The following is a 12201-nucleotide window of genomic DNA, read 5'->3' as shown; positions in this document are numbered from 1 at the left end:
CGCGTGCCAAAAATTAACAAGGCTTTGCTGTGTTGTTTCTTTCGCCCGTGCAAGGCCACGCGACTGAGCTGCGAGGCGCTTTTTTTGCCGAAGCGACCTGGCCATCATGGGTCATCGCCTCCTCAGCAACCAAGCGGGCCCTCACGCCGCGTGGACTCTGATGGCGGGGCGCCAACAATCCGAGAGAAGCGCCTGACGTCGACTCGACATGCGGAGCGAGAAAACCGACGAGACCCGGATGGAAATCGACGCAACCACGGCCGGCGGCGGCGGCGGCGGCGGCGTCAAAATCGGTGCTTTCGTGACGTCAAAGCGGTGGGAAAGACCGACGGTTCGACGGGCGGACGAAACGGCAAAGCATCGCAGTCTGCATGGCGACGACGAGCGGCAAACCCAGCCGTGACGACGATTGGCCGGCTCCCGTGCTCCAAAGTCAACATTTGACTCATGCCCTACAACCAGTGTAGTGTATAGTGTAGTGTATAGTAGTGGAGTGTATAGTGTAGTGTACAGTGTAGTGTATAGTAGTGTATAGTGTAGTGTATAGTAGAGTAGTGTGTAGTGTATAGTGTAGTATATAGTGTAGTGTATAGTCTACAGTAGTGTAGTGTATAGTGTAGTGTATAGTAGTGTAGAGTGTAGTGTATAGTGTAGAGTAGTGTACAGTGTAGTGTATAGTGTAGTGTATAGTGTAGTGTATAGTGTAGAGTATAGTGTAGAGTAGTGTATAGTGTAGTGTATAGTAGTGTATAGTGTAGTGTATAGTGTATAGTCTATAGTAGTGTAGTGTATAGTGTAGTGTATAGTAGTGTATAGTGTAGAGTAGTGCATAGTGTAGTGTATAAGAGAGTAGTGTACAGTGTAGTGTGTAGTGTACAGTAGTGTATAGTGTAGAGTAGTGTATAGTGTAGTGCACAATGTAGTGTATAGTAGTGTAGTGCATAATGTAGTGTATAGTGTAGTGTATAGTGTAGAGTAGTGTATAGTGTAGTGTATAGTGTAGAGTAGTGTATAGTGTAGTGTATAGTGTAGTGTATAGTGTAGTGTATAGTAGTGTATAGTGTAGTGAATAGTGTAGAGTAGTGTATAGTGTAGTGTATAGTGGAGTGTAGCGTAGTGTGTAGTGTAGTGTATAGTGTAGAGTAGTATATAGTGTAGTGTATAGTAGTGTATAGTGTAGAGTAGTGTATAGTGTAGTGTATAGTGTAGTGTATAGTGTAGAGTAGCATAGTGTATAGTGTAGTGTATAGTGTTGTGTATAGTCGTGTAGAGTGTAGAGTAGTGTATAGTGTAGTGTATAGTGTAGAGTAGTGTACAGTAGTGTATAGTGTAGAGTAGTGTATAGTGTAGTGCACAATGTAGTGTATAGTGTAGTGTATAATAGTGTATAGTAGTATATAGTGTAGTGTAAAGTGTAGAGTAGTGTATAGTGTAGTGTATAGTAGTGTATAGTGTAGAGTAGTGTATAGCGTAGTGTATTGTAGTGTATAGTGTAGTGTATAGTAGTGTATAGTGTAGAGTAGTGCATAGTGTAGTGCACAATGTAGTGTATAGTGTAGTGTATAGTGTAGTGCATAGTAGTGTATAGTAGTGTAGTGTATAGTGTAGTGTATAGTGTAGTGTATAGGAGAGTAGTGTATAGTGCACAAATTAGTGTATAGTGTAGTGCACAATGTAGTGTATAGTGTAGTGTATAGTGTAGTGTATAGGAGAGTAGTGTATAGTGCACAAATTAGTGTATAGTGTAGTGCACAATGTAGTGTATAGTGTAGTGTATAGTGTAGTGTATAGTGGTGTAGTGTATAGTAGTGTAGTGTATAGTGTAGTGTATAGTAGTGTAGTGTATAGGAGAGTAGTGTATAGTGTAGTGTATAGTGTAGTGTATAGTAGTGTAGTGTATAGTGTAGTGTACAATGTAGTGTAGTATTGTATAGTGTAGTGTATAGTGTAGTGCATCTGTGAAACACAGCGGCAACTTCCTGCCCTGCGCTGCAAGAACGATAGGCCCCGTTCGCAAACGTGCTAAAAAAAAAAGCATGATCGTTATTAGAAATGTTTTTGTTCTTACTGATCACAGAAGAGACACGTGACCTTGGGGGCTTGGTCCCCATCAGTCCCGGAGTCCGTCGCTGGCTCCTCCCCTTCGGAAGAGTCGGAAGACTCGACCCAGTCATCTGTAACGAGGGAGGGAGGGGGGGGGGGTTCACCCATTTTACAAACCACGCACAAAGAGCCTTTCTTAAAAACCTTATCGGTTGTTTTTGTTTGTTAGATGCAGCTTAATCGTAGGATACCTTTCATTGTGGCAGTATCAAAGCGTGAAAAATAAGAAGACGCGTTTACCCTTTCTCGCAATAAAACAGCAGGTTCATAATAAAAGATTTTTGGGCTCAGATCGCGTAAGTAAAATTGTGTCGTAACCCTCCACCACCCGACACAGCCAGTAAGGTTTGTCACGTAAACAAAACGCGCCAATTAGTTACTAGTGTAGTGTGAAGTATAGTGTAGTATATAGTGTAGTGTATAGTGTAGTGTGTAGTATGGTATAGTGTAGTGTATAGTGCAGTGCATAGTATAGTGTACTACTTCAGCCCGCCGGCGTGTTGGAGAGTAAATCCACAACATTTACAATTTGAGTAGTACGACGTTTCGCTGGTAATCACATCAACCAGCACCATCGGGAGATTTGCCAGAATAGTGAAGCAATCCATCTGCTTCCGGTCTTAAATAGAGCAAGATGACGTCATCACTGAACCCATCAGGTGCAGAGATCAGAGATCAGAGGCGGAGGAGGGGGGAGGGTTACTGTAATTATATAATAGATCAGCAATCATACTCTTTGGTTATTTCGGTAAAGTCACGTAGGTATAAAATAAAATAAATTAAATCAACGACGTTTCGGGCGCAACACAAGCGTCCATCATCAGGTGGAACAACAAATCTAGATTAGATTAGTAATCAGTTAATTAGCATGTGTTTCCTCTACGAGGAATTGTAATTGTTAGATGTATTATTTAATAAATCACTTCCAGGCCGCACTAAGCCTGTAGTTGTCAAGAACGGTTAAAATGATTTGTATTTTGTCTATTTCAATGGATTCTCAAATTAGTGTCGGCCAATTTCGATTTAAAGCTTTCGTGGCTGCAGGGATTCATATTCTTGTTTCTTTCGGTAAAGTCACGTAGAAGGAAAACAATAAAATAAAAATAAAACAATAAAATTCTCACGACGTTTCGGCCACAACGCAAGCAGCCGTCCTCAGGTGAAGAAACAGAGCTGTCGGAAAGACAGCGTCTTAATGAGACGGCTGTTTGCGTTGTGGCCGAAACGTCGTGAGAATTTTATGTTAAATTTGTATTATTTTATTATTTCCCTTCTACGTGACTTTACCGAAAGAACCAATAATATATAGTGTCGGACAGTAATAATTAGTTTAGCACAACACTTCAACAATATTAAAATAGAGTGTCCTTGTTGGCAATCATGTTCTGCAACTGCCAACAGTTGAGTTTGAGAGGATTCAATATTTCTTTGGTATTCTTTTAGCGTTATGCTGTTACGTCCCGTCTGTCCAATTAAAGCATCTGCCACAGAAGCAATTAATCCGGTACACACCTTCTGTTGATAATTTAGGCAATTCATCTTTAGTACAACATACTAGTTTTTGAATTGTGTACCGTGCCAAATCTTACTGTGATGTTGTTTTCCAAAACTCTAGCTAATTTGTCAGTTACTCCCGCAATACATGGAATTGTAATCGTTCATTGTTTTAATAATCTGATCGCTTTCTGCAGTATTGCTGTTCGATCTTGGTTTGGCATTCAATGCTCTGTTAATTTGAGCATTGTAGCCATTTAATTGTAGCGCTTCTTTAACATGTTTAATCTCTCTCTTCAGACTTTCACCATCTGACGCTGTTTTAGCCCGATGTGTGAGCGTCTGTGCGGGGGTGATGATGCAAATCTGCATTCAGATAGGCATCAGTGTGTATTTTCTTTCAGTAAACGCTGTGTTATTTTACCATTTAGGCCACTTCCGAGCAAAATATTCAGGAGTGTGTTATTCACATCCATTTCCATGAACTGGATGGCCGGGTTTTGCGAATTTGAGATGATTTAGAAATCCATTAAGTGTATATTTACCATGTGGCCAGACCAAGGCCGTAGCCATAGTGTCAAAATTGGGGGGGGACCCAAATCTTCCAGGGGGTCTGGGGGTCCCCCCCCCAGAAAAAAAATCTAAATTTTAAAACGAATTTCTTGCTGAAAATATAAAAAAATTCACTAACACGTGGGATTGACTTTTTATTTATTTTTAACAATAAAGTCTAATCGTGGTATTGTATTACATTGCTCTGTATTTTCTTTTTGACATTTTCTTGTTTCATTGTATGTAATGGCAGAAATTAGGGATTAATAAAGTACAACCATAACCACAATCATATAAACATACATCTATTTTATAGTGATATATTGGGGGGGGGGGGGGGGGGAGGACATTTTGAGCATATTTTAATATTAAGGAGGATGTATGTGTCCCCCTTAATATATAATTATGGCCTTGGGCCAGACAACCAAAGTGTCATCCACATATTTCACGGCGTGAGCAGAGGACCCTCATCTAGCAGTGGAGTGATTGCCCTTAGTGGCTGTACACGTACAACAATACATCTAATTTATCTGTGGGTCACAAAAACCTCCAGGAAACTTCGCGACAGGGTAGATAGCTCAAATTTGGTACACAGATAGCTGGGTCTGAAAATCCCAGATTGTTTAAGTGCCCCATGGGTATGTTTGTGCGTGGTGTCATTCAGAAACCGTTCAAAATATAAGACTGCGGGGTTTTTTTGTTTGATAAAGCGTCAGACGGCAATTTTAAATTAAAGCGAGAACCATTGTTGTGTCTTTGTTTGAGATATTTCGGATTTAAGCGGTTTTGAACGAAACAATGCCGCATTTCATGATGTTCACATCTAAAAAAATTCGAAAACGCTCAAAGATAGGACTTCTCCTTATAGATGATTAATTTCATGAATTTTTCTAATAAAAAGGAACGGGATATTTAAATCGAGCCGTTTCCGATGGCTGTGTCTTTAAATACAAGTAGTCGAATCAGGAAGCCATCAACACACTTTTTGTGTGCTTCTTTTTGGATAAAAAATGACAAATTTTGGGAGTAAAATTGTTAGTGGCCTGATCGTAGATGGAAAATTGTAAAAAAAAGAAATAGCATCAGGTTAAATGTTTTTATTTCTTGAAAACTTTTGCCTGGAGAAGACAGGCCTTCATGAACTGGTATGTAATGATTGCCTTTATTCACATTCGTAAGATTCAAGCGGAATCTTTGCAGCAAAAACTACTCCAGCTCTTGCCCTTCTCTTACTGGACACGTACAAAAAGAAAGAGCTTGATAGCTCATTGGATTCCTCCAGCCCTAAAGAAAATTTAAGATTATATGCTTAGCTCTTTCGGTAAAGTCACGTTGAAGGGAAACAATCAAATATATATAAAATAAAAAATTCTCACGACGTTTCCACCATAACACAAACGGTCATCATCAGGTGTGAAAAACCAACGGCAAGAAACATTTGAAAGAAGTGGCGGTTCGCATTTATTATTTTATTTTTAAACGGTGCATTTATTTATATTTAAAAAGCGTTAGCGCCACGGGCAGCGATTTGGCAGTTTATTTAGAAGGACGAGTCCATCTATGTTCTGAAAAGAGGAGGGGGGAGACGAAAAATTAATGTATGCTGTCTGAAAGCCACCGTAAGCGTGAACAATCAATTAAGACCTGAAATGGTTTATCAAATCCTTCCAATGATTGCTAAGCCAGAATCCATCTTCTCGGTTGAAATTGTCTCTGTGCTTGTATATGTGGATAGCCTCATGAACGAATATCTCATGGTAGCCAGATGGCTTACATATATTTCATTATTTTATTGTTTCCCTTCAACGTGACTTTACCGAAAGAGCTAAGAATATGAATGACTGCAGTCACGAAAGCTTTAAATCAAAATTTAAGATTCTTTATTTGTGGACCTTTCCTACACCTTGCACTCCCTGTTGTGTCTTTTTGTAATTGTTTGTAATGGTTCTGAAACCCGGCCCCCCCACTCCCCGCTACTTTGAAAAAAAAAACTTTATAGCTCATCGGATTCCTCCAGTATAAAGATTCTGATTATTCTGATCGATACATCGCAGCAGGTAGCATGCAACACCCGTCACCAAATCGGCAATTGACCTGCAACACTCAAGTACTGTATGGTCAAAACAACAACTCACTTGACTGTAAGTCGTGGGGACGCCTCATCAACCAGCAGTGGATTGACCAAGGCAGGGGCTGTACGTGTACATATAAAGATCCCCCTCTCCCCCCCGGGTATAGCCTTAACAGACCGTTTGGGCAAGTGCAGTTATAGTGAGGAGCGAACAATCTATGAAGGCCGGCACTGCAAACGAGGCGGTGGATGGCCAGCACCACGCTCGGCCGTCTTTGTCTCCCCAGTGGCGGTGTTTACACACCGTACCAGGTACTAATTTGAGGCTCAGTCGACCTAGGGGAAGTCCAGGAGCGGTTCAGACGTCACTGATGTTGGTCGTGATCGGAAATCGAACCCGGTTCGCCAGGTACGTAGCGCAGCGCGCTAACCGTTGCACCACTACTCCCTATATACACAGTATACACACAACACACACAGTACAACAGTATACACACAACACACATAGTATATACACACAACACACACAGTACAGTATACAAACACAGTATATACACACAACACACACACAGTACAACACAGTATACACACAACACACAGTATACACACAACACACCGTATACACGGTATAGACACAACACACAGTATACACACAACACAGTACAACAGTATACACAACACAAAGCACACAACACAAAATATACACAGTATGCACGCAACACAGTACAACTCACAGTATACACACAACACAGTATACACACAACACACACACAAAGCACACAATATACACACAGTATGCACACAACACAATACAACTCACAATATACACAACACACAGTATACACACAGCACACAGTATACACACACAGTACACACTGCACACCTATGGGAGACCCCGGACCGGTTCAAAACATTCGCAAGTTTTTTTTTGTTGATCGTAAAACGCGAATCGGCGGAACTCTAGGTGGAGGTGGTTGCTGCCGACGATGAGAATCTCGTTAACAGCGCTAGTTAATAAAAACACGGAGCAACCGATTAATCAACTAGCCGGCTAACGAGCTGTGCGAGGCTTCATCCGCACACGCGTGCGCCCGTGTTGTTCGCGTGAACACCTCCCCCCCCTCCCTCCCCAATAACCACGTGGAGGAACGCACCACTGGGCGCCGCCATGATGCCCCGAGAGCCGCAGAGATGCCGCTGGAGCCTCCGTGACGTCACCGGCGAGGATAGAGGGATATGACGTCACGCCCCACGAAGAACATGACGTCACGCGTTATGAATCTTATTCGTGTTTGGTGCGTACGCATAAAACGTAGTAGTTTTTGGGTTAAATCGCGTAAATGTATAAATGTTGTGTCGTTAAAACCCGCCGCCACCCGACACAGCCAATTAGTAAGGGGTCAATTCGTGGCCAATTCGTCACTAGTACAGCATTAGTGTGTTGTGTGTAGTGTAGTGTATAGTGTAGTGTATAGTAGTGTATAGTGTAGTGTAGTGTGTAGTGTAGTGTATAGTAGTGTATAGTGTAGTGTATAGTGTAGTGTATAGTAGTGTATAGTGTAGTGTATAATAGTGTAGTGTATAGTAGTGTAAAGTATAATGCATAGTGTAGTGTATAATAGTGTAGTATATAGTGCAGTGTATAGTGTAGTATACTAGTACAGCCACACCGGTTGTGTTGGAGAGCCAAGCCACAACATTTACAATCTGAGTTCGACGTTTCGCCAGTAATTACAACCAGCTTCATCAGGCGACAGACAGATTTCTGTAAATGTTGTGGCTAGGCTCTCCAACACACAACCGGTGTGGCTGTACTAGTGACGAATTGGCCAGGTTCTGTTTACGTGACAACCCCTTACAAAATTTTGATTTAAAGCTTTCGTGACTGCAACACAAGCAATCATCACACCTGATGATGATTGCTTGTGTTGCAGTCGAAACGTCGTGAGAATTGTATTGCTTTATATTTTTATTATTTTATTGTTTCCCTTCTACGTGACTTTACCGAAATAACCAAGAATATGAACCCCTTACTAGTTGGCTGTGTCGGGTGGTGGCGGGTTTTAACGACACAACATTTATATATTTACGCGATCTAACCCATAAAACCTCTATTATGGCGAGATCTTACTGAGTCTGAAAGAGATGTCTACCGAGTCTGAAAGAGATGTCTACCGAGTCTGGTAGAATCTTCTTCTCGTTTTGGAAGATGTCTACCTAGTCTAGTAGAGCTTCTTCCAGTGTTGGAAGAATATCTACCGAGTATAAACGAACTCTGCTAGTTTAGGAAGATGTCTACCGAGTCTGGTAGAACGTTCTTCCCGTTTCGGAAGACGTCTACCGATTCTAGTTGCGCTTCCAGTTTTGTAAGCCGTATACGGAGTATGAAAGAGCTCTTCTAGTTTAGGAAGATTCATAATAAAGGTTTTTGGGTTAGATCGCGTTATTTATAAATGTGTCGTAACCCTCCACCACCCGACACGGCCAATCAGCAAAAAAAGTGTCACGTTGACAAAAGACAAATAATTCACTACTTTAGCCCACCGGTGTATTGAAGAGTGAATCCACAACATTTACAGTTTGAGTACGACGTTTCGCTGGTAATTACATCCAGCATCATCGGGCAATTCGCCATTCTGCTGATTGGCCGTGTCGGGTGGTGGAGGGTTACGACACATTTATAAATAACGCGATCTAACCCAAAAACCTTTATTATGAATAATATTGGTCGCGAAAGCCTACGTGTTAAACAGTTTAGGAAGATGTCTACCGAGTCTGGTAGAACCTTCTTCCCGTTTCGGAAGACGTCTACCGAGTCTAGTAGCGCTTCCAGTTTTGTAAGCCGTATACGGAGTATGAAAGAGTTCTTCTAGTTTAGGAAGTTGTCTACCGAGTCTGGTAGAAACCTCTTCCCGTTTTGGAAGATGTCTAGCGAGTCGAATAGCGTTTCTTCCAGTTTTGGAAGACGTCTACGGAGTCTAGTAGAGCTTCTTCCAGTTTGGGAAGACGTCTACCGAGTATGAAAGATCTTCTGGTTTAGGAAGATATCTACCTAGTCTGGCAGACATCTTCCGGTTCTAGACGCTATCTGCCGAATCTGGTAAGAAAAAAACTTCGAGGTTTGGAAGACCTCAGCAAATTAAAGTTGACACGCAGAACACTTTAAAATTCGCAATGCACCACGATTCGCGCAGACTCTTCCGTGAGCTCCCTTGATAATAGAACACCCCGACGTGTGTGTTTTGTGTGTCTCTGCGGTGCTTGTATTTGCAGTTAGGGGCCGCCCATAAATGACGTCACGCGATTTTGGACGATTTTGGACCCCAACCCCCCTCGTCACACGACGTCACAAAAAGTCAGACCCCCCCCTCCTCAAATATGACGTCACAAAGCTCTGCCCCCCCCCCAAATTTTTTTTTCAATTTTGAAAATTAAACACGCTTCAAATCGCTTTAAATTATCGTCATTGTAGTGCGTATTTAATGTGGCGCTGCACTGTGATGTTGTAGGTAGAAAACATTTATAAAAAAAAGTATATTTAATTAAATAGAACGTGTTATCTATATTTATTTAAAGTTGCGCATTTTGATGTGACGTCACATTTCTCACCCCCCCCCCTCGTCACACATCGTCACAAATGTCTGCCCCCCTCCCCCCACTAGGTGCGTGACGTCATTTATGGACGGCCCCTTACCGTCAAGATTTTACGCATCAGTGCAAACGTCTTCTGATATCGGAAGACTCTTCCGGAAGATACTGCCGGAATTGGACGGAGAAAGTGGGCGGGTTTGAATCTCATGACTTTTGGAAGATGTCTTCTGGTAATTCGGTTGGATTTTCTTCCGATTCCGGTGGCAGAAGAAGACATCTATATTTAGAAACGATGACTCACTCTCAAGCGAATGAGCTCATGTGTTGTGTTTGAGATATTAAAAAAAGTGTTATCACTCCCGTTTATTTTTAACACATTAGTCACACGCTAACATATTTCGCAATCCTATAACTTCCTGCGTTGTTTACAAAAAAATGTTTGGCCCAGTTTTTTGTTGGCAGAACTCCACAATCATTATTAAGAGTGGAACGTTGGGCCAACCATTCTCACCACAGCCCGACGTTGCCTCAACGTTGTTCCAACCATTATAACCACAGCCCGACGCTGCCTCAACGTTGGTCCAACCTTTCTCACCACAACCCAACGTTGCCCCAACCATTCTAACCACAGCCCAACGTTGCCTCAACGTTGGTCCAACCATTATAACCACAGCCCAACGTTTCCTGAACGTTGGACGAACAGTTACAACCACAGCCCAACGTTCGCCCAACGTTTACATGTTTACTGGAATCTGGTCTGTGCCCGCACATATATCATCCGCTGGACATCAGTGAAAAAGATCTCCATAGCCCATCGGATTCCTCCCCCCGTCTAAATAAACAATGCAACTATGCAAATTGTTTTATATTTTATTTTATTGTTTCCCTTCTACGTGACTTTACCGAAAGAACCAAGAATATGCAAATGTGTTTTAGTCCATTAGCCTATTGTGTATTTTTTTAATTTCGTATCTTAAACTAATGTCTCACCAACCAAACATTCGAAAAATGCATCCTCTCCTATTAGCAGCCTTACCTTCTGCTAACATCTCACTCAGCGTGATGAAATTTCGGCTCACTTTTAAGCTTATGCTTGATTTTACAGATTATTACAGGATTAATGTACACGACTCAAGGGTATTATGAAGAGTTTCTGTGTGAGTCTATGGGTCTCTGTGTTTGTCTATGGGTCTGTGTGAGTCTATGGGTCTCTGTGTGAGTCTATGGGTCTCTGTGTTAGTCTATGGGTATCTCTGTGAGTCTATGGGTATCTCTGTGAGTATATGATTCTCTGTGTGAGTCTATGGGTCTCTCTTTAAATATATGGGTCTCTATGTGAGTCTATGTATGCACGTTGAACTTATTTCGCACCGTACATAGTCCAACCGTGGCTAATTAGCATGCGACTCGATCTAAATGCTTCCCAAAGCTCTCTCTTACCCCGTGCCCCTGCTGGACATCTGTTACAAAAAAGAGCGTCATATGAGGATAGGTTTTCCCCTTTTTTTTGGCAACAAAACAGCTGTGTTAAGTTGTGAAAACACCAAACTGCAACCTTTTTACAAGGAATCATGTTACTGCATTAACCACAATACTTGTGGTCAGAATGCAAACAAAAACACACACTCTGATAATATATTGGCATTGTCTTTGAAACTGATTGGCCGTTAAATTTTGATTTAAAGCTTTCGTGACTGCAGTAATTCATATTCTTAGTTTTTTCGGTAAAGTCACGTTGAAGAGAAACAACAAAATAACAAAATATATATAAAACAATAAAAAAATTCTCACGACGTTTCGACCATAACTCAAACAGTCATCATCAGGTGTGATGATGACTGTTTGAGTTATGGTGTGATGATGACTGTTTGAGTTATGGTCGAAACGTCGTGAGAATTTTTTATTGTTTTACATATATTTTGTTATTTTGTTGTTTCTCTTCAACGTGACTTTACCGAAAAAACTAAGAATATGATTGGCCGTTGTTGTTTTTCGTGGTGATGGTCGGATGGAAATTGACGGGGCCCTTCATCCAGCAGTGGATAGACACCACCACCACAGTCATCCAGCAGTGGACAGAGACCACCACCAAAGTCATCCAGCAGTGGATAGACACCACCACCACCACAGTCATCCAGCAGTGGATAGACACCACCACCACAGCAGTGGACAGAGACCACCACCACAGTCATCCAGCAGTGGACAGACACCACCACCACAGTCATCCAGCAGTGGACAGACACGACCACCACCACAGTCATCCAGCAGTGGACAGACACCACCACCACAGTCATCCAGCAGTGGACAGACACCACCACCACAGTCATCCAGCAGTGGTTAATCACCACCACAGTCATCCAGCAGTGGACAGACACCACCACAGTCATTCA

General features: G+C 42.0%; 1 protein-coding gene and 1 long non-coding RNA gene across 4 annotated transcripts in view; one reads left to right on the top strand and one right to left on the bottom strand.

Annotated features, from left to right (window-relative positions):
* Positions 1 to 8330, bottom strand: part of PRMT3 (protein arginine methyltransferase 3) — an 86620-nt gene extending 78290 nt beyond the window's left edge. The window contains exons 1-2 of one of the 2 annotated variants that reach the window (XM_032977967.2): positions 7375 to 8330; positions 2069 to 2174 (exon numbers count right to left, since the gene is read on the bottom strand). In XM_032977967.2, the coding sequence (XP_032833858.2) occupies positions 2069 to 2174; positions 7375 to 7390 (122 nt within the window). In that variant the 5' untranslated portion in view covers positions 7391 to 8330. Of the gene's footprint in view, positions 1 to 2068; positions 2175 to 6284; positions 6447 to 7374 lie in introns of those variants that run through there. The other variant, XM_076054276.1, reaches the window with a different exon arrangement.
* LOC142906469 (uncharacterized) lies at positions 6546 to 11630 on the top strand. 2 transcript variants are annotated; one of them, XR_012930313.1, is made up of 3 exons: positions 6546 to 6629; positions 9494 to 9575; positions 9883 to 11630. It is a non-coding gene; the product is annotated as an uncharacterized LOC142906469 (long non-coding RNA). The 2 variants fall into 2 exon arrangements; XR_012930312.1 differs by lacking the exon at positions 6546 to 6629 and adding an exon at positions 8330 to 9320.
* Positions 11631 to 12201: the final 571 nt, after the last annotated feature.

Source organism: Petromyzon marinus, chromosome 65 (assembly GCF_048934315.1).
Source record: "Petromyzon marinus isolate PM22_M1 ecotype Great Lakes invasive population chromosome 65, UKy_Petmar_22M1.pri1.0, whole genome shotgun sequence".
NCBI classification, from domain to species: domain Eukaryota; kingdom Metazoa; phylum Chordata; class Hyperoartia; order Petromyzontiformes; family Petromyzontidae; genus Petromyzon; species Petromyzon marinus.
This window is presented reverse-complemented; position numbering and strand designations above follow the sequence as displayed.